The sequence below is a fragment of the Amblyraja radiata genome, chromosome 8 (genome assembly GCF_010909765.2).
Source record: "Amblyraja radiata isolate CabotCenter1 chromosome 8, sAmbRad1.1.pri, whole genome shotgun sequence".
Classification (NCBI taxonomy): Eukaryota; Metazoa; Chordata; class Chondrichthyes; order Rajiformes; family Rajidae; genus Amblyraja; species Amblyraja radiata.
In genome coordinates this window covers 70374620-70397441 of record NC_045963.1, presented here as the reverse complement: position 1 = coordinate 70397441, position 22822 = coordinate 70374620, and the positions used below count along the sequence as shown (strand labels likewise).

Genomic DNA, 22822 nt, shown 5'->3' with positions numbered 1-22822 from the left:
TTTTGCTATTGAGGGAGTGCAGCGTAGGTTCACCAGGTTAATTCCTGGGATGGTGGGACTGTCATATGATGAAAGAATGGAACTAATGGGCTTGTATTCACTGGAATTTAGAAGGATGATAGGCCATATTATAGAAATATATAAAATTCTTAAGGGATTGGACAAGCTAGATGCAGGAAACGTGTTCTCGATGCTGAGGGAGTCCAGAACCAGGGGCTGCAGTTTAAGAATAAGGGGTAGGCCATTTAGAACTGAGATGAGGAAAAACTTTTTCAGCCAGAAAGTTGTGAATTTGTGGAATTCTCTGCCTCAGAACGCAGTGGAGGCCTATTCAAAAGTGAGTTAGATAGAGCTCTTAGGGCTGGAAGAATCAGGGGATATGGGGAGAAGGTAGGAACGGGGTACTGATTGTGGATGATCAACCGTGATCACATTGAATCTTGGCATACTCCCGCACCTATTTTCTCTGTTTCTATGTACAAGCTTCTAAGTATTTTGGCCAGCTGCACACCAGATTTCTGGCCGACCAGCAATCCCTGCACACTAACACTATCCTACTCACACAAGGGACAATTTACATTTATACTGAGACAATTAGCCAACAAACCTGTACATCTTTGGAGTGCGGGAGGAAACCGGAGCATCCCAGAGAAAACCCACGCAGGTCACAGGGAGAAGGTACAAACACTGTACAGATATGCACCCCGTAATCAGGATCGAACCTGGGTCTCTGGCACTATGAGGTAGCAACTCTACCACTGCATCACCCCAATGTACTCTCAGAGCACATACAAGGGAGCATGGGCAGGAAAACCAGGATCCATCAGCAAGTGAAGACAGCTGGGAGGGTGGAAACTGGCTGAAGGACCCATGAAATTTCTGTTATCTTATATTTGCACGCGTTCCATCTTTCTATTCGAGTAGTCCCTCGACTCTTTCCCTCCCCTTTAAAATTGTTATTTTTCTCCTTGCTTATAATAGGCTGCCTGCAATTATTACTTTCTTGATTTTCAGCATACCACGTGGATCACATAGGATTTTGGGGGTGGGGGGGAAGAAGCTGGTGAGGTTTAAGGTGACGTGAAGAGGGACAGACAATTTCATCTGAAGCGGGAGCAAACGGCAGGCTTTTGACTATGCATAGTCAAAAACCTGCCGTGTGCTCCCGCTTCAGATGAAATTGTCTGTCCCTCTTCACGTCACCTTAAACCTCACCAGCTTCTTCCCCCCACCCCCAAAATCCTATGTGATCAGTGTGAGAGTGTAATCCAGGAGATCTCTCCCATCCAACATGATCCTACAGGTATTTTTAAAGATTTAAAGTGCCCAGGTGGCAAGCCATGTGCTAATCCAATATTGGTGTAACTCCTAAGGCAGCTACTTTTGTTTTAAATACAAAACATCCAAGTTTGTCACATCATCTCAACAGCAGATGCGCAAATGCCATCAAGAGACAAATATGCAGCATGGAGGGACACTTAGCTTGCAGTGCATGAGGTATGAGCTTTCCCATTAATGCACAGTGCCCCCCATAATGTTTGGGACAAAGACCCATCATTTATTTATTTGCCTCTGTACTCCACAATTTGTAATAGGAAAAATGAGATTTGTAATAGGAAATAAAAAAAATCATATGTGGTTATAGTTCACATTGTCAGGTTTTATTAAAGGCCATTTTTATACATTTTGGTTTCACCATGTAGAAATGACAGCTGTGTTTATACAAACTCCCCCCATTTCAGGGCACCATAATGTTTGGGACACATGGCTTCACAGGTGTTTGTAATTGCTCAGGTTTGTTTAATTGCCTCCTTAATGCAGGTATACAGTGCATTCAGAAAGTATTCAGACCCCTTCCCTTTTTCCACATAATGTTACGTTTCACCTTTTTTTTTAAAAATGGGTTACATTAATTTTTTTAATCATCAATCTACATACAATACCCCAGAATGAAGCGAAAACAGGTGTTTTGACATTTTTGCAAAGCAATTAAAAATAAATAACTGAAATATCACATTTACACAAGTATTCAGACTCTTTGCTATGCCACTCAAAATTTAGCTTGAACCCTTCATCCTGTTTCCATTGATTATCCTTGAGATGTTTCTACAACGTGATTGGAGTCCATCAGTGGCAAATTAAATTGATTGGGCATGATTTGGAAAGGCACACACCTGTCTATATAATAAAGTCCCACAGTTGACAGTGCATGCCAGAGCAAAAACCAAGCCATGAAGGGTCTGAATACTTATGTAAATGTGATATTTCAGTTATTTCTTTTTTACTTAGAAAAAAATTCTAAACACCCGTTTTTGTTTTATAATTATGGGGTATTGTGATAGATTGATGATAAAAAAAAATGAATTTAATCCATTTAAGAATAAGGCTGTATCGTAACATAATGTGGAAAAAGTGAAGGGGTCTGAAAACTTTCTGAATGCATTGCAAGTGATCCCTCAGCACATGGTCTTTCCTCCAGTCTTTCCATCACCTTTGGAAATTTTTATTGCAGTTTATCAACATGAGGACCAAAGTTGTGCCAACGAAAGTCAAAGAAGCCATTATAAGACTGAGAAACAAGAATAAAACTGTTAGTGACATCATCCAAACCTTAGGCTTACCAAAATCAACTGTTTGGAACATCATTAAGAAGAAAGTGAGTACTGATGAGCTAACTAATCGCAAAGGGACAGGCAGGCCAAGGAAGACCTGCACAGCTGATGACAGAACCATTCTCTCTAAAATAAAGTAAAATCCCTAAACACCTGTCCAATAGATCAGAAACACTCTTCAGTAGTCAGGTGTGGGTCTGTCATTGACCACTGTCCACAGAAGACTTCATGAACAGAAATACAGAGGCTACACTGCAAGATGCAAACCACTGGTTAGCTGCAAAAATAGGATTGCCAGGTTAAAGTTTTGTAAGAAGTATTTAAAAAAGCAACCACAGTTCTGGAAAAAGGTCTTGTAGACAGATGAGAGGAAGATTAACTTATATCAGTGATGGCAAGAGCAAAGTATGGAGGAGAGAAGGATCTGCCCAAGATCCAAAGCATACCACCTCATCTGTGAAACACAGTGTTGGGGTATTTTGGCCTGGGCATGTATGGCTGCTGAAGGAATTGGCTCACTTATCTTCATTGATGATACAACTGCTGATGGTAGTAGCATAATGAATTCTGGAGTGTATGGACGCATCCTATCTGCTCAAGTTCAAACAAATGCCTCAAAATCCATTGGCCGGCGGTTCATTCTATGGCAAGACAGTGATCCCAAACATACTGCTTAAGCAACAAAGGAGTTTTTCTAAGCTAAAAAATTGTCCATTTTTGAGTGGCCAAGTCAATCACCCGACTGAGCCTAAGTGAGCATGCCTGTTATATGATGAAGAGAAAACTGAAGAGGACTAGCCTCCAAAACAAGCATAAGCTAACCATGGCTGCAATACAGCCATAGACACCCAGCAACTGGTGATACCCATGAATCGCAGACTTCAAGCAGTCATTGCATGCAAAGGATATGCAACAAAATACTAACGCGACTACTTTCATTTACTTGACATTGCTGTGTCCCAAACATTATGATGCCCTGAAACAGGGGGACTATGTATAAACACAGCTGTAATTTGTACATGGTGAAACTAAAATGGTCTTCTGACAAAGTGCACTTTAACCACATGTGATTTTTTATATTACAAATCTTAAATTGTGGAGTACAGAGGAAAATAAATAATGATGGGTGTTTGTCCCAAAGATTATGGAGGGCATTGTATATGCCTGCAAGCAGAATGTCAGGAAGGGATATTAAAATATTTTTTTCAGTTTTGCAATTAATTTTCTTAATGGCCAGTGATTAAATACAGCAACTAGGCCATTGCTTTGCAACTTATAACTCAACTACTCGCGTTTTATTTTCATTTGTAAAAGAGAAACCTATTTCTGCAAATTTGGCAAATCAGGCCTTAGTTTATGACAAGTTTACTACTTACTCTGTCAATCATGTCCATCAGAAAACTTACTTGGCAGTGGGACAGTAAGAGATGGTGGTGCTCTCATCAGTGGGGGACGAGAATTTTTCGCTTGTTGATAACTAGGCGGAGGAGTGTAACTGTAAACACCCTGAGTGCGCTCTTTTGACATAACATGGCTAAAACAAAATTAAAGAGACAATATGTACACTTGTGCAGATAATACAACTCAGGTTATTTTTATTTTAACTAACTAAATGTGTTTTGATTTGAGTGGTGGAAATTGAAGTCAAAAGCCTTCAAAGGTCTAAATCCTATAACTATTATCTGTAACAATTCTAAACTGAACATTAACAACCAAGGGACCAAGATTACCAAATCAGAATCATATTATTTTCACAGATGTACTTGACAAAGCAGTAAGTAGACACATCTATTCTGATGCATAATTGAGAACTTAACTGAGAAAATATTGTCAGGGCCTGTAATGATGACTTAATGCTGTAATGATTGGTGGACGATGACCTGCCATTTTGAAGATTATGGAACATTTTGATGCTACAGAATTAGAAAAGATGTTTCACCAATTACAGGGAAGGCCTGAAGTGGGTGCTGTAAATATCAGATAACCCCAAACAAATTGAGGATGGGGTTCAGAGGCAAGCTCTCTACATTCAGGGCAAAACACGCCATCACAAGACATACTCTGTGAGAAGCTCAATACATAAACAAGGGATTAAAGAATAGAAGGGTGTATTAGTGAAGTTAGAAGGGAGGGAAGAAACTTATTTGGACCATATACCAAGGCATGTCCTTATGCAAAAGCTTTGTAGTGACATTAGGTGATGTTCCCTAGAAGTACTGGCATATAGTTTGGCCATGCACAGAAGCAGAGAGTCCACGTAAACTAGAAACACACCAAACAATTTTAGGAGCTAGTGTGCTACTTCAGTCTGTGCTAAAATCTGTATCAACAGCAATTATCTGAATGACAATAATGATTTATATGCTCTACATCTGTGGTCAAAATGGAAATGGACCAACAATGTGACTAATTCGTGTTCAATGACGGGCATGATTATGTGGAAATGGCGCCATGCCCAAGTCTTTACAAATTCAATTTTCCAAATAGTCTCTACTTGCATTCTAATTTCTGCACAAGCTGGCATGAGAGGATTAAATCCAAAATCTAATAAACACGCTGAAGGCACTGTTTCCATCCAACAATTGCATTAATTATATCAAGCCCTTGAATGGAATCTGGAACAGACTTCAGTGCAGCAGTTGTGTAATGATGGAAGAAAACCAGGACAAACATCAAAGTCGAAAGGCAAGAACGTCCTTTATAGCAAATTTTGAAACTAGGATTTAGAATGGATAACAGCAACAGTAACAAACTCAGTTGAAAACTGACTGATACATATTAACTGAGTACATGGCTATCCAAACTGCCTGCATATCACTCCACACTCCAGGGGATATGCTTCCCCAAAGGGACAGTCCTCTTGTGTGGAAAAAATGGACTCTGAGGAATCAGAGAAAGGTAGTCACATTCCACTACATGAAAAAAGAATCCCTGTTTTAGTCCTCTCAAGTACATAAACAGGCTTGAGAGTCTTGGAGGTGTCGAAATGATCTTTTTGATCAAAGCATATTTCACCGGACTTTTACTCTGATGATCTGATAGGTCACTTACCCCAATGTTCTGAATGCTGACTGATCCAGGTGGACCTGTTGCCGATTTGGATTAAAGCCAAGTCTAGGCCTCCAAGGCTGTTTTGAATTAGACTGCTCCCAATCACCTGGTTTTAGCGTTTTTGGAAGCTTTCTGAAAAAGAAACGAGGCACCAAACAATTTAATGAGCATTACATCTTTCAGGCCAGGCGACCATTTTGCCAGTTCAGTGTACAATAACAGGGACGATTATGTCGAAATCATAATCTCCCCAACCAACTTAGGTCCACGCTCCAGGTTTTTACTTTGGATGCAATTTCTCTTTAATATATCCACGCTGGTTGCTCTTTAGAAACTTTTGCATCTCGAAGTGAGAACTAAGTGAGAAGTGGAGACTATACTTAAACAAATGAGTATTGGGATACATTTTGTGAATGCTACAATAAAAGAAATTTTTTGGAAGGTATTACTCACACTGCTGTTGGTATTAAAGTAGCTTTGAATATATAGTCATCTTCAAACTGAGGATCCTTGAATAGTATACTAGAAATGGGTAGGGAGAAATTTTGATTAGGAAAATTCCTCTTTTTAACAGATATCAACAAAACAGAATAAATGTTATTAAGTACAACTAATACATTTTCACGCACCTGCATGCATTATTCTCAACAATGTCGTTCAATGCTGGAATGGGAGAAGCAACCGGCCTAAGGGGGGAAAAAAAATTGTGCAATCAAATATCAAAGGAGTGTCTTGCAAAGCCATCTAAGCATTTTAAAAGTCATTAATTACCCTGCATTCACATTAAATCAACACACCTCAAGTTACTGATCATTTATATTATTGTGTACATGGCAAATCCCTTATCTTACAAATAAACAGACACACACCATTTCCTTTCAAATTAGGATTCAGCTCAGTGCACAAAAAATAATTGGGAAACTGGTTGTATCTGTTGACAAGTTTGGACCTCAACCTTCCAGCCCACAAAGGAACACTTGACTACCTTGAAAAATGAAGTGCATTTTCACTATATGAATTACATTCATCTTTCTAGTACTCCTCCTGCATAGGAGATGAGTGTTTTTTTTTGACAGAAACAAAATATTACACTTATTAAATGAATCCTGCAAATCCAGACACAGCTTTTCTGCCACTCAAATATACAATTAGATCTACATTGAATTGAATAAATGTTATTAGCCAAGTATGTATACATACAAGGAATTTGCCTTGGTGCTTTGCTCGCAAGTAACAACACGATATACAGTATACAATTAAAAATAAAACATTATAATTTAATCATGTGAAGAATGAAATAAAATACCAGAGCAAAAGGAGGCTACAGACTTTTGGCTGTTGAGTAGAGCCACTGCTCGCGGGAAAAAAAGCTGTTTTTATGTCTGGCTGTGGTGGCTTTGATAGTCCGGAGTCACCTTCCAGAGGTAAGTGCTTCAGAGTTTGTGGCCAGGGTGAAAGGGTTCAGAGGTGATCTTTCCCGCTCACTTCCTGGCCCTTGCAGTGTACAGTTCGTTGATTGGGGGGGGGGGGAGGTTGCAGCCAACAACCTTCTCGGCTGATTGAACGATGCGCTTCAGCCTCCGGATGTCATGCTTGGCGGCTGAGCCAAACCAGACCATGATGGAGTTGAGGACAGGTTCTTTGATGGCGGTATAAAACTGGACCATTGTTGCCTGTGGAGAATGTGTTTCTATTGACTACATAGTCCTTTTTGACTATGTAGTCAATGGTGGCCTCCCATTTAAGGTCCCTGGAGATAATGGTTCCAAAGAACTTAAATGACTCCACAGATGTAACTGCGGGTTGTTGATGTTGAGTGGGGGGAGGGGAGAGGAAACTCTCCTAAAGTCTACAATCAATTCCACCTTCTTAAGAGCATTGAGCTCCAGGTTGTTGCGATGGCACCAGAAAGCCAGCTGTGTCACTTCCTGTCTGTAGGCAGATTTCTCCCCATTCTGGGTCAGTCCAATTAGGGTTGTGTCGTCCACAAACTTGAGAAGCTTGACAGGAGTCTGTGGAGGTGCAGTTGTTGGTGTACAGAAAAGCTGACATATGATGTCACAGTGTCTGTATATTCATCGAGGCTTGTGGTTGCTTCCCTGAACACATTCCAATCAGTACAGTCTGTAGGTTTTCAATGCCCTCGCTTGTCCACTTTTTCCATTGTTCTGACCACAGGTATAGCAGATTAGTTTCTGCTTAGGTCGAAATAAGGTGAACTAAACAATGACCAGAGAGTGCCAGAGCCACAAGGGGAACAGAGTGATATGCGTTCCTGATTGTAGTATAACAATGATCGAGTGGTCTCTCCCCTCTAGTGGGGCAGGTAACGTGATGTCTGTATTTTGGAAGCTCCCGGATGATGTTAGCGAGATGCATTTGCGCGTCACCTACGCAGGCTTGGGGGGGGGGGGGGGGGGGGGGGGGGGTGGGAGAATGTAAACTCCAGCGAGGATAAATGAGGTAAATTCCCTCGGAGAATAAAAGGGTTCGCAATTTATAAAAAAAGATTCCAGATTAGCTGAACAGAAGTTAGACAGTACCGTGATGTCACAGCACCAGCCCTGGTTAGTATAGAAGCATATTCCACCGGCCTCTTGATTTCCCCGCTTTGCGGTCCGTTCTGTGTAGTTGAAAGTCAGTCAGTTGCAGCGCATTGTCCGGGGTCGACTCACAGTCAGGTCTCGGTGAAACACAGGGCAGCAGCTTGTGATATCTGTCCTTGTTTGTTTGGCACAGGAGTTGCAGTTCGTCCACTTTGTTGTTGAGAGAACGTAGTTTTGCAAGGAATATACTCGGGAGCAGTGTGCGTAATCCTCGTCACCAGAGTCGGGCTAGTGCTCTGGAGCACTTCCCACGGGTCCTCCTCCGCCTCAAGACCTTGAACACAGCCACAGCCCCCTCGACGAGTATGTCCAAATAATCCAGCGTGTGAGAGAAATCCAGAACAATGTTTGGCGGTACTGAATATCTGATGTTAACAAGCACCTCTCTCATGGAAGTGATCTTTGTTGGATTTTCACAGACGACATAAACGAACAAACACAGACAAAACAGCAAGGAGCAGTACACCGTGGCAGCCATCGTCGGCACCACAGGTCACATATGATATTATTGCATAATATGATCACACTATTTACTATATTATAAATATTTTGATAGAATAAGCACTTACTTTCCTGGCTTTATTACATCATTAGCCAATGTTAGAAGACCTTTTATGCCATGGCAAAGTTCAGGAGGCATCTCTACACCCTTTAACGACAAGTTTCATTTTATAAGGGTAGGTAAAAATACATGGAGGAAAATACGCAGCAAGTAGCAATATAAATTAAATGTTTCAAATTTACCTCAGCATCACCATTTTGCAACTCAGCAATAAAGTCAAATACTTTGTGTTGCTTTCCAACAAATATCACATCGCTCCCAAGGCTATTACGTCGAGCTGCAATTAAGATACTCAAAATTTTAGTTCAATATAACTATTTCAAGCATCTTTTCTTCTGAATTCAATTACGCCATCTATCATCAAGGATCCCTACCATCCGGACCAAACCTTCACGGCTAACATTAAGCAGGAGTTACAGAAGTTTTCTAATTGTGTTTTTGCACTACTTTTTTGGTTGCAGTTTTCTTCCTTTCTCTGTCTTGTAGAATTTGTGTAGTTTATGTATAATTTATGGCTTTGTGTGTTGTCTAAGTAAATATTCCTGTGATGTTGTAACAAGATCTTCACTGTAACTGTACCTCACCACATTGACACATGAAATGTAAACGTGACTTAGAAATAGTACCGAAAGAGAAATCTTAAACTTAAGTTTATCAAAATAATCTGCATTTATGACGTACAAGAATTAAAAAAAAACCAACTAATCTTATGTGAAATGATTAACCAAATCAATTGTCCACCTTAACTATTGTTGACGTTTTGTGTTTTAGATACTAAAAACTGAATGAACATACTTACTTTCATCGGCGGCGAGATCAGGGTAAACTTTTTCTAGAGCTGCTCTAAGCCGCCGTTCATCAACAAATGGTAGAAGTGCAACACCTAAAGAGGCAGACAAGACTCCTATTAGTACATGAAATAACTAGGTAATACACATCGATTGGGCTTGCATAGCAATTGAAAATCTCTTATTACTCATCCAAAGTGGCAATCCAAGCAAGATCCAAAGTGCCTCTTAAATACTCTGGTATTTATCCTACTCTATATTTAATCATTCAGAATACAAATACCAAATCTCAATAGTGATGCTGCACCATTTTATATGCCCAGAGAATAGGTATCAGGGATGTATTGTGGTTCACACAGATACTCCCAACATTATTCCAAAAGTTGCACACAAAAAAAACTTTTGTGTAGTTTACTCTATATGTAGCCTGATGCAAATATGGTCAACTTTCAATAGTTTTAAATGATTGAGCAATTTCAATCATGATTGACAACAGCATCACCTGCTTCTCAAAATAACTCTGACCAAGAGACAATGCTGGGCTAAACACAATTCTTCATGCAATCTGGACAAAAATGCACCTTCAAAGGAACCAGTGTAGACATTCCTTCCCCATAACCTAAACAGATGTTAACAAAGAAGCTTTCAAGCCCACCTGAAACCTTTCAAACGCATATTGCTGCATAGGTATTGCAATACTGGAAGACAGCAGAAGACATTAACAGCTATGGGTGACTTGAGTTTGTGGCAAGTAATGTTCTTACACAACATTTAACTGCGAGAGAACTCAATGTTAACTGCGATCAAGAAAATGGAAGAGCTGTCTCATTTGCCTCTGAAAATGACTGCTATGGCCAGAGGAAATAAATGTATGGAAGAGACAAAACGAAAATTTTGACTTACTTTAGAAGCCCTGTAAAAGATGCATATAATTGGACAGATGTTATAAAAAGCAGCCAAAACATCCTTCGTAGTCACGAACACCTTAAATATTAGTGCATCAGATTGAGAAGTAGAATAAATGAAATGCATCAATGATAATGCAGGTCTGGAATGTTTTTCCATGCACACATTTGAATTGATGGTATATTGGAAGTAAAATGTTTATCTGTGGTGGACCCTTCCCCTGGATTGGGTGCTGCTTCAATCCTGTCTTCACGAAGGAAGATACAAACAATCTCCCAGATGTACTGGAGGACAGAGGATCTAAGGGGGAAGAGGAACTGAAAGAAATTTTCATTAGGCGAGAAATAGTATTGGGTAGGCTAATGGGACTGAAGGATGATAAATCCCCTGGGCCGGATGGTCTGCATCCCAGGGTCCTCAGGGAGGTGGCTTTAGAAATAATGGACGCATTGGTGATCATTTTCCAATGTTCAATAGATTCAGGATCAGTTCCTGTGGATTGGAGGATAGCTAATGTTATCCCACTTTTCAAGAAAGGAGCGAGAGAGAAAACGGGGAATTACAAACCAGTTAGCCTGACCAGTGGTGGGAAAGATGCTGGAGTCAATTATTAAAGAGGTAATAATGGGGCATTTGGATAGCAGTAAAATGATTAGTCCTAGTCAACATAGATTTATGAAAGGGAATCATGCTTGACTAATCTTCTGGAATTTTTTGAGGATGTGACAAGTAAAATGGATGAAAGGGAGCCAGTGGATGTAGAGTATCTAGACTTTCAGAAAGCCTTTGATAAGGTCCCACAGGGGAGACTGGTGACTAAAATTAGAGCACATGGTATTGGGGGTAGGGTGTTGACATGGATAGAAAATTGGTTGGCAGACAGGAAGCAAAAAAGGAGTGAACGGGTCCTTTTCAGAATGGTAGGCAGTGGCGAGTGGAGTGCCGCAAGGCTCGGCGTTGGGGCCGCAACTGTTTACCATATATATTAATGATTTGGAAGAGGGAATTAGGAGCAACACTAGCAAGTTTGCTGATGACACAAAACTGGGTGGCAGTGTGAACTGTGAAGAGGATGTTAGGAGGTTGCAGGGTGACCTGGACAGGTTGAGTGAGTGGGCAGATGCAGTATAATATAGATAAATGTGAGGTTATCCACTTTGGCGGCAAAAACAAGGGGGCAGATTATTATCTCAATGGGGTTAGGTTAGGTAAGTGGGAGGTGCAGCGAGACCTGGGTGTCATTGTACACCTGTCACTGAAAGTTGGTGTGCAGGTACAGCAGGTAGTGAAGAAAGCCGAAGGAATGTTGGCCTTAATAACAAAAGGATTTCAGTATAGGAGTAAAGAGGTTCTTCTGCAGTTGTGTAGGGCTCTGGTAAGACCACATCTAGAGTATTGTGTTACAGTTTTGGTCTCCTAATTTGAGGAAGGACATCCTTGTGATTGAAGCAGTGCAGCGTAGGTTCACGAGATTGATCCCTGGGATGGCGGGACTGTCGTATGAGGAAAGATTGAAAAGACTGGGCTTGTATTCACTGGAGTTTAGAAGGATGAGGGGGATCTTATAGAAACATATACAATTAAAAAAGGACCGGACAAGCTAGATGCAGGAAAAATGTTCCCAATGTTGGGCGAGTCCAGAACTAGGGGGCCACAGTCTTGGAATAAAGGGGAGGCCATTTAAGACTGAGGTGAGAAAAAACTTTTTCACCCAGAGAGTTGTGAATTTGTGGAATTCCCTGCCACAGAGGGCAGTGGAGGCCAAATCACTGGATGGATTTAAGAGAGAGTTAGATAGAGCTCTAGGGGCTAGTGGAATCAAGGGATATGGGGAGAAGGCAGGCACGTGTTATTGATTGGGGACGATCAGCCATGATCACAATGAATGACGGTGCTGGTCGAATAGCCTCCTCCTGCACCTATTTTCTATGTTTCTAAAGAACCTCAGCACCATCTTCAGTAAAGCTGCCTTCCTGATCACTACCACAGCCACCACTGCAATGAACATTCATTCTCTCCACCACTGTGGCTGCAATATGTGCTGTCAGCAAAGTAAATTGTAGTTATTTATCTTGACCATCTCCAAAGTCTATTGCCTCCAATTTCCATTTTGTTTCGAAGGTTAGTTGCCCTTTCCTGCCGAGACATTGATTTTTAAAAAAGAGCATTCGCAAAATTCTTTGGAGTTTTAGCCGAACAACAAACCGTTGTTTGTAGCGAGTCTGCAAAGGAGGTTGCTTAACACACAAAAACCAACCAGGGCTATTATGACTGTTTAGATTGACATTCCATTCACTGCTGTTATGACCTTGTATTCATAGCCTCTCATTGTGGTCTTGCCTGCTAGTAATAATATTTTCTCTGCACCTACCTTTCCATGACCTGGAAGACCTTCATTAATCCTCCTTTTAGGTGCAATCTCCAGTTCTGACACCATTCCAGTAAATAATTTTTGACCTTCTCCAGTGCCTCCATTTTATAATATGGAGATCAAAATTGTTCACAGTCCTCATTAAATAATACCTATTTTCCTTATTAACTTTGAAACATGAAAATTCTAGCTCGGTACTCAGGAGTTCAATATTTCTTTCTAAGCTGAATATTAATAGAAAATAAAAAATACAATCTAATTATAACACAAGAAAGAAATAACAGGAATACTACCATCTGACTCATACTTATTCATGTTCCTAATGACAGGCAAAATTACCCACTCATTGCTGATCCTTGTTCAGCTCCTGAATCATAATATAGTCAAATTGCTTCCAACACAAGACATCCTTTCTCATATCTACTTCCACTTTTAATTTGTACACAGGGTTTTGCATATCCTACTGCTTGTACATATAAATTCATGAAAAAATAGTTGTCTTTAATCCTGATTTAAAATTAATAAAAGGAGAAACACATTAGGATATGAGAGAATATTAATGGAAAGTCAAAAATCATACCTTGCCAAGCATATTTCTTTCCATTTAAATCAAGTGCAAAGTCATCAGGATAGAAGTCAATGATTGAAGAGTCCTGTTAAATAAAATTTGCATTTTCAGCTGTATTCTGGGCAATCTCAGTCTATACAAAAACAACCAGACATTTTCCTCCAAAAAGCTGAATTTGTGCTTTATGTAGGTTATCACAAACAGCTTAAAATCTCTGTTTGTACAGAATTACAGCATATATTCTTATTAATTTCCATCTATTTCTCAAGTAGTTAACAAAGAAAAGGTTATTTATATTCATCTCCATTCTCATTAATGTGCATTAACTCCAGCTTTATCATTTGTGTGAAAATTAAGTGACTAAGAAATGGAAATTAAAATCGCATTTATTTGAAAATTGCATTGTATTTAAAAAAAAATTACAGTTCCACTAACATTGTGAGATAGGAAATTATCTAAATTATTACATTAAATACACTAGATTTTAAACGTTTGAAGCAGGCATGCCATCTCTACAGTAAGATACCAAGTGGTATGGATAGTCCATAGAAATGATGGGAAGATGTTTTATTTTGTACATGATTTGAATTTTCCTAAACATTGAATTCTTTATCAAATCAATTTTAAATCTTTTAATTATTTGTACCTTGGTTAAATGCAGTGACTCATCAAAACCCAATTTCAACATCCGTCTGAGAGTACTGACATAATAAATATATTAAGATATGTGTTACCTCAACTCTTCTCACAATATACTAGTTATCCTATTTCTAGCTGACTTAAATAATTACATTACCATCCATGGGGATGTAAGTTACTGAACTGATAAACCACAGACCAGGATTGACAATTCAACTCTAGCAGGAATTGGTAAAGGACTCTAGAAGCACCAGACAATAATTTAAATCTCAAGGCAGTAAGGGAGTTTAATTTAAGCACAATTTAAAAAACGTAGAATAAAAAGTTTATATTAATAATGGCAACCATGAGAGTACCAAATTGTGAGAAACTTGTCATTGTCATTCAGGCAAGGAAATCTCCAACCTTTCCCGATACGTGACACAGCCTATGTGTGACCCTAAACTTTGAAGCAACGTGTGTGTTCACTGCTCACTGAGATGGCCTAGTAAACCAAGGTGGTGTCAACATAAGGTTTATCACTGCCAACAGTAGCAGGATTCTCGATTAGTAAGGGTGTCAGGGGTTGTGGGGAGAAGGCAGGAGAATGGGGTTGTGGGGAGAAAGCAGGAGAATGGGGTTGAGAGGGAAAGATAGATCAGCCATGATTGAATGTTCTACCGGTGGTAGACGATGTGTCAAATGCCCTAATTCAGCTAGAACTTATGATTGGCAAAGGACTCCAAAAGCACCAGCCACATCCTGTAAAGTTACAAAAAATAACATAACTGACGGAGAAGAAACATTGGCCATAGAATTGAAAGATTAGTAATTGAATATTGATATTTAGGAAATGATGGTTGAAAGATAAACAAGTTTCAAATACAATATTACAAATAATTGAAATGATAAATGGACTGAAACTTTAAAATATTTTCCATCAACACTAAATGAAGTGTTCATTTTATGACAATAACTTGCAGATTATATGTTTTTTACACCAGTCTTCCACAAAGGTCGACATTTTTTTAATAACAACTCACTGGATCTTCCATCAGGACCCGCCAGGTCTTTGGGAGGAAGTTACCACTTGCAGCAGGAAATACTCCCATCAATTGTTCCAGCGGTTTGAACTGCAAACAAAATTTCAAACATGTTCACATTATTCAAAATTAAGCATAAAATATGTACTGTCACCGACAAAAAAGCAGATGTATGCAAACAAGCAAGCATACATGACCAAAAATGGCTCTATTATCTATTTGGTAAACATGTAAATAGCTTAGTTTGAAAGTTTGTACAGTCAGATTAACAATACAGTTTACTTCAAGTTCAGCTGAACACCATTTCAAGTATAGCTGAACATCATCTGTCCTATGTAGAGTATTTTCAATAAGTCACGAGGAACAAACTAAGCATCTATTTCTTGCATTCAAATGCTCAAGACCATTTCAGCCTGCTGTGGTAGACCATTAGGCCTGGCTAGGAGTGGGAATCCTGCATTCAGACAATAAACACCAGAAATCGTCAATGCAGTTTGCACTGGGAATTGTACAACCTAAATCTGCCCTATTTTTTTAAAACATCAAGTTACATAATGGATTATCTACATTCCTGTAGTTTTTATTAACTTTTACACAAAGGGGGAAAAGTCACCAAGAGGCAACACGCAGTATGCAGTATGCGTTTGTGTCGAATGTCAATTTCTCACCGGCAGTGTTCCTTTTTCAAACGTGGAAGGCATATCCTTAATGTCTGTGAAGTCTGAAGCAAATGGCGCATAGTGGAACGGGTAGAACCATTTCCAGGAAGCACACCCCTGCAAATCGAATGTAATTTTATTTTAAATCCCTTTCGTTTAATGATCTTAAAAATTATATGCAATTTACCTTGGAAACAAAGATATTTGTATTTAGATTTTTAATCACAAGGATGGACAGTAAGCTACTCATGTAATAAGCGAGCACGATATTCCGAAAACGCCAGAAATCATGGGATTTGTCAAAGGGCGAACGCTATAAATAAAAATCGAACGAAGCGATGAGTATAGTTTGGGTCCGATTTTTTTGTATTTTTTCAGTGGGAGACTCGGGGGGCGGACACCCGGAGGGCAAGGGGGGGGGGGGGGAAGACTGGACCGGCTCCCGGCAGCTGCTGCGCCCCATCCGCAGTCAGGATAGAACCCATGTCCCCGGCGTCGCAAGCGCTGCCAAACCGCCACTGGACCGTCCCCGGTTACCCCCCTCCCCCCGCTCACACTCGAGGCCCACAGCCAGTGGCAACTCCAGCCCAACCCCACTTCAACTACAGAGGAACCCACTCCCCGATGGGCTGCTACGGCGACAAGTGCCAGTTCGCCCACGGCCTGAGCGAGCTGAGCTCCCTCAGCCGCCACCCCAAGTACAAGACGTACCTTGCACCCACCAGGTTCTGCCCCTACGGCACCCGCTGCCACTTCATCCACAACCCCGAATAGGAGCGAGGGCCCCGGCCTCGCCTGCGCCAGCCTGGGCTCAGCCTCTTCTGGCCCGGAGCTCGACTTCAGCCCCAACCTGGAGCTGGCCCGGACTCTAGGCTTGGGGCTGGGCAAGCGAGGGGGAGGAGGTTGCTGCTGCCGCCAGCACTAGCAGCTCCAGCGGGCACCCGGCCTGCCCATGGCCGGCAGGAGCCCGTCCGCAGACTCTCTCTCCGACCAGGACGACTCCAGCAGCAGCGGCTCTGAGTCGCCTGTCTTCGAGCAGGGCCGGCGGATGCCCATCTTCAGTAGCATCTCAGTGTCGGAGGTGGAGGGTTGCCGGCCAACCGGGTAGGACAGGCAGAGCCGAGCTGGAGCCAGCAGCTGCAAGTCCGGGCTGCCCCACTAGCCCAGGGCCACCCCGGACAGGGACGGGACACTGGAAGGGGACGAGGACAGCCCAGCAGCAATTCAACAGCGCCCGCAGCGATGGAGAGCCGGGCCCGACCTCAACCGTGAATGAAATGCAAGCCTGCATACAATGCAACACCACTGTTGCCGAGACTGTTTATAGCTAGTGACCTATGACCTGGGCATGCATATGCAGTCGGAATACCGAACTCGCTTATACACATAGCAGACAAAATGGATGGTTCTTCTGCAAGCTCTAATCTATACCTCCAACAAACAACTAGTAAAAGCTTAATGACAATTAATGCATTTTCATCTGGCTTAATAACTCTCAGCATGCTTGGAAATGTCTTCTTCGCCTCCACCTGCTATTTGCAAGAGGGTGCTGCACAGCATGCCTTTACTTGGCCTCAAGGATTCTTGATTGTGAATTTCAGTAAAATGGGAAATATTTCAAAATATGCTCACTTAAAAAAGACATTTGGAATCTGCTGTAATATTACTTCAATAGATAGATCAGAAGCAAAAAATTGTACATACCTGATAATAATATTGAAGAACCCAACACAAACCTTCAACATACGATTCTACAACTTTTCTGCGGAATGTTTCATCAGTAGCATCAACATCAAACTTTCTTTTATAGTAACGTTGCTTCCAACCATCTTCCCACAACCTGCAAAATAAAATTTTAAAATATTATTATTATCACTAGCAAAAGTGTGATATAACTGAACTGCTTGCTTAGACTCATTGCAAGGCCCTTAAAAGTGAACTACATTGGTGCAACATTGGAGTCATATTTAGAAGAGAATGAATAAGTTAAGAATGCTTCTTGAACTTGCATCGGAAACATGAGATCACAACTTTTTCTTGGATTTTTAAACAAATATAATTTAATAAACAAAATTCAAATTCACAAACTGGCTTGGTAGGATATCAAAATGCACTTTAAAAACATAATAAATAAAAGCAAAATTAAGGCATACTCAAGCCTGTACCATCATTCATGACTTTAGATGAACTTTTAAATCACTACTTTCCTGACATTGAGAGTCCAAAAATTCAATCAGCCTCTCTGTGGCACAGAATTGAAGAATTCTATGACATGAATCTGTATATTGGCAAACCCTCACTTGTTTGGCCAATTTGGCCATTATTCCTCCAGCAATACCCACCATGGTAAGTATAGCAGTACTAGTAGGTTTAAGCAAAGCCCTGCAACAATTTCTTGTTTGGCTAAAGCATTGAAAGCTGGGCAGAAATAAACATGACTGAAAAAAAAACACAGCCTTATGAAAAAGCAAGAAGGCAAGATTTTTAATGAAAAGAAATCACACTGAATCTCTTGGGTACTTTCAAGATAGAGGTGAATTTAATGTACATAGAATTTAATACGTCAGAAAGTCAGAATGCAAGTCAAAACAAAATCTATGTTAAGTTTCATCTTGCTTCCGCAGAGCTCTGAACAAGACTTCAGCCATCATTCCAAAATTCCAGTTCTGCAGTACTAATGCCCGTTTCCTACAATTCTAAGATTTTTTTGTTGAATCAGTAAAATTACTGAAGGAAGCAAAAAAATGTTTTCTCGTTGTCAAAAATATGAAGCTTCAATGCAGAATTTTCCCCACCAACATGGGAAATTCCTCATTACCTTGAGTGCCCGCAGTATATGATTTGCTATCAAGCTCTCTTTATTTAAAAAAAACCCATGCACAGGCATATGAATCCAAGTCATTGAGCACCTAAAGAAAAAGAGCAAGTATAGGCAAAACTAGTCCTGTTCTGAAAGCACTGAACAAAATGGAATTATCTTCAAACCAATATTTTCAATACCCAACAAAAGCACAAAATGCTTGATGCAGTATAAAATCTTGACATTTGAATTGGTCCTACACCACTACCCTAGTAATTCTAAACAAATCACTCATTATCCTAACAAGCAGGGTTTAGGTGGCCATTTATAAACTATTAACCAAACCAATTCAAGCATTCCCTCAAGAGCCAATTATTGAAGTTTTTGTTAAACACACTGAAATATACAAAGTGATATATGGATACATAATTTTTCGAGCATTGCAATCTAGAAAGCCAGAGACGAAATTCAGCTCGTGGAAGTTAAGAAACAATGTAGACAATGGTTCCTGAATAATTGTCATCCATTTTATTTTGACATCCACACCGGGTTTAAGAGAAGATATAGAAGCTCAAAGCTCACCATTGAAACTGGATAAAAAGCATGACAGCTAGCTGTGAACAACAACCGAACACCTTCATTCAACAGCAGTGCGCCTTTAATTGCATGCTCTTATGATCTCATGATCTTATGAGGATGCACACTGCTTGGATGTGCAGCGCATAAAGAGTTGACATGTGGCATGAATTACAATTACTACAGATGCCAGAATCCAAATGTAAAGACTTCAGTATAAATTGACATTATTTTCTATCTACTATTGGCTTGAGAAAATGAGTTTATTCTAAAAACACTCTTATTCCCAAGGGCCAATCTTAGACAAACATTCAACTTTAAAAAGTATTTCTCATGTCACCACCACCAGTACAGATGTTACAGTCTTAAGGTAACTTAATACAATGTTAAGCACTGCAAATGAACAGAACTACTTGGTATCCACACATGCTTTCAGTTTATATAATCACATATTCATAAAATGGTGATATGTCTACCTAATTTGTAGTTTGATCTCTGTGGGAGAAAGAACTTTTAATTGAACAACTACTTGCATACTAATTTCACTACACAGAATTAATAGCTCCAACGTCTCAAAGTACTTTGCTCTGCATTCCCATCCTTTCCATATTAATTAGTGCTCAACAAATGGAAAAGCAGTGATGGAGAGATTATGGCATTAGCTACTTCAAATTAAGTGGTACTAATTAGTGTCTATTTTGGGAATATATTGAATGGTTAAACAAGGCAACCACAGGATAAACGAACCTGATATTATCTGGTGGTTCATCATCATCGTCCTCATTATCGCCATTCTTCCTCTTCATTCCCAGTGGAACTGGGCTCCCATCCGAATTTGTACTGCTGTTTTGCGATGGAGTCTAGAAAATTAATATGGAAGATTTTAATAATGGTATTTCAAAAGTGAATATCTGACTCAAACAAATCACAACTTAGCAAAGGATTTGTTGCAATGACGCAGGGGTTCTACGTACTGCTCAATAGTGGTGTGGCAACACCTCGACACCTCAGAAGGTCAAAATGAGGACCCGAGACAGCTTTAGCAAATAAGATGAAAAGGACAATCGAAAGGGATGCTACGTATACCATGGGCAATAGGGTACCAAGGGAGAGAAAATGGCCTTTTAAAAATCAACGATGTCATCTACAGTGCCCTCCATAATGTTTGGGACAAAGACCCATCATTTATTTTTTTCTGTGCTCCACAATTTGAGATTTGTAATAGGAAAAATCACATGTGATTAAAGTGCACATTGTCAGATTTAATAAACGGTATTTTTTATATATTTTGGTTTCACCATGTAGAAATTACAGCAGTGTTTATACATAGTCCCCACATTTCAGGGCACCATAACATTTGGAACACAGCAATGTCATGTAAATGAAAGTAGTCATGTTTAGTATTTTGTTGCATATCCTTTGCATGCAATGACTGCTTGATGTGTGCGATTCATGGACATCACCAGTTGCTGGGTGTCTTCTCAGGTGATGCTCTGCCAGGCCTGTATTGCAGCCATCTTTAGCTTATGCTTGTTTTGGGGGCTAGTCCCTTTCAATTTTCTCTTCAGCATATAAAAGGTATGCTCAATTGGGTTCAGATCAAGTGATTGACTTGGCCACTCAAGATTTGACCATTTTTTAGCTTTGAAAAACTCCTTTGTTGCTTTTGCAGTATGTTTGGGAGCAATGTCTTGCTGTAGAATGAACCGCCGGCCAATGAGTTTTGAGGCATTCCTTTGAACCTGAGCAGATAGGATGTGTCTATACACTTCAGAATTAATTATGCTACTACCATCAGCAGTTGTATCATCAATGAAGATAAGTGAGCCAGTACATTCAGCAGCCATAAATGCCCAGGCCATGACACCCCCACCACCGTGTTTCACAGATGAGGTGGTATGCTTTGGATCTTGGGCAGTTCCTTCTCTGCTCCATACTTTGCTCTTGCCATCACTCTGATATAAGTTAATCTTCATCTCATCTGTCCACAAGACCATTTTCCAGAACCGTGGTTGCTCTTTTAAGTACTTCTTGGCAAACTGTATCCTGGCAATCCTATTTTTGCGGCTAACCAGTGGTTTGCATCTTGCAGTGTGGCCTCTGTATTTCTGTTTATTATGTCTTCTGCAGACAGTGGTCTTTGACAAATCCACACCTGACTCCTGAAGAGTGTTTCTGATCTGTGGGACAGGTGTTTGGGGGTTTTACTTTACTTTAGAGAGAATTCTTCTGTCATCAGCTGGGGAGGTCTTGCTTGGCCTGCCAGTCCCTTTGCGATTAGTAAGCTCACCAATGCTCTCTTTCTTCTTAATGATGTTCCAAACAGTTAATTTTGGTAAGCCTTAGGTTTGGCTGATGTCTCTAACAGTTTTATTTGTGTTTCTCAGTCTCATAATAGCTTTTTTGACTTTCATTGGTACAACTATGGTCCTCATGTTGATAAACAGCAATAAAGGTTTCCAAAGATGCTTGCAATTTGTGTTGTGACCATTGTTCTGAGAATGCGGAATGTCTCTGAGAAGGACCGATCAAACAGATTGGAAAGCCCGATACGGATAATTTGCGAGGAGCTTCCACATGAAGCGGATAGACTAAGAGGATCACCTGGGGAATTAAATGCAATTTTGAAAGACGAACTTTGGCCGTTGGGTGGACTAAAATCCGTAATAGGAATAAGCTATATAGAAATGACCGTTAAAAAATATGGGAATAGTGAAGTAGAAAATGAGTTAATTGGGATGTGGAGAACGTTCCTCACTAAAATAAAAATAAATAAATAAATTGTTTTGCTGTCCACCCTAAGAATGGCGGCTTGTAAATTGGGAATAGGAGAACACGATAGAACTGATCCTTCTCGGGACATTCCAGAGCAGGGACAGGGAGAACTAGCAAGCCAACAGCAGGAGCAGGAGAGAGTATCATCTTTTGAAAGGGAGACTACTGAGACGGCTCTTAAAGATGAGGTGCCGACGAAACCTAAATCTGTTAAATTCGGTAAGAGTGAAACAGTGCCTGCATATCTTGAAGGGAGAGATATTTATCATATGCCCAGAATTTTTTGGAGTGGAGCTAGAGCCACAGTATTCCTCACAGAACTCTCATGTTCCCAATTCGGAGAAACCATGCACAGCTTGCGAGCAGGGCACACGGGAGGAGTCAGCGTTATCTTCGGCTCCTCCCCCTAAATTTAAATCTGAAGTAGAGACATCGGGGAGAGATCCTCTATCTCCGATGATTGCCCCACAAGTGGAGGACAGTTGGGGAAATCAAGGAGCTAGAAGGAAGACTCCAGCGACATGGGTGCCGAAATTAATTAGGAACTCCAGTAGCAGGAGGATGAAAGAATTCTTCGTTAAGTACCGCGATAGAACAAATAGCTTTTCAGAGGGTGGGAAAGGAGGAGAATATGGAGGGATTGATCCAGACATGGATAATATCATTATGTCAGAGCAATTCACCAATGAAGGGGATTTAGAACAGACTCCACGTAGACAGTGTGCTTGTAAGGAGATGCCCGCATCAGGTATAAATGTTCCCCAGACCACACAGTCAGACCTCAAGGCAGCCTGGCTATTAAAGGTTCAAATAAAAGAAATAAGAACAGAAGTGGATAAGGAGGAAGAAGACCTCAAGGCCTGGATAAACCTCCCATTCATGGAACC

The 22822-nt window shown here is 40.4% G+C and overlaps 1 protein-coding gene across 2 annotated transcripts in view; it reads right to left on the bottom strand.

Moving 5' to 3' along the window:
* The window catches only part of xrn2 (5'-3' exoribonuclease 2), a 76958-nt gene that overhangs the window by 16361 nt on the left and 37775 nt on the right, over positions 1-22822 (bottom strand). For both annotated transcript variants that reach the window (XM_033026201.1, XM_033026200.1), the window contains exons 16-27: positions 19908-20020; positions 17489-17624; positions 15794-15901; positions 15126-15215; positions 13477-13549; positions 9631-9714; positions 9014-9108; positions 8839-8918; positions 6293-6349; positions 6117-6185; positions 5664-5795; positions 4019-4146 (exon numbers count right to left, since the gene is read on the bottom strand). In XM_033026201.1, coding sequence (XP_032882092.1) covers positions 4019-4146; positions 5664-5795; positions 6117-6185; positions 6293-6349; positions 8839-8918; positions 9014-9108; positions 9631-9714; positions 13477-13549; positions 15126-15215; positions 15794-15901; positions 17489-17624; positions 19908-20020 — 1165 coding nt within the window. The remainder of the gene's footprint in view (positions 1-4018; positions 4147-5663; positions 5796-6116; positions 6186-6292; positions 6350-8838; positions 8919-9013; positions 9109-9630; positions 9715-13476; positions 13550-15125; positions 15216-15793; positions 15902-17488; positions 17625-19907; positions 20021-22822) is intronic.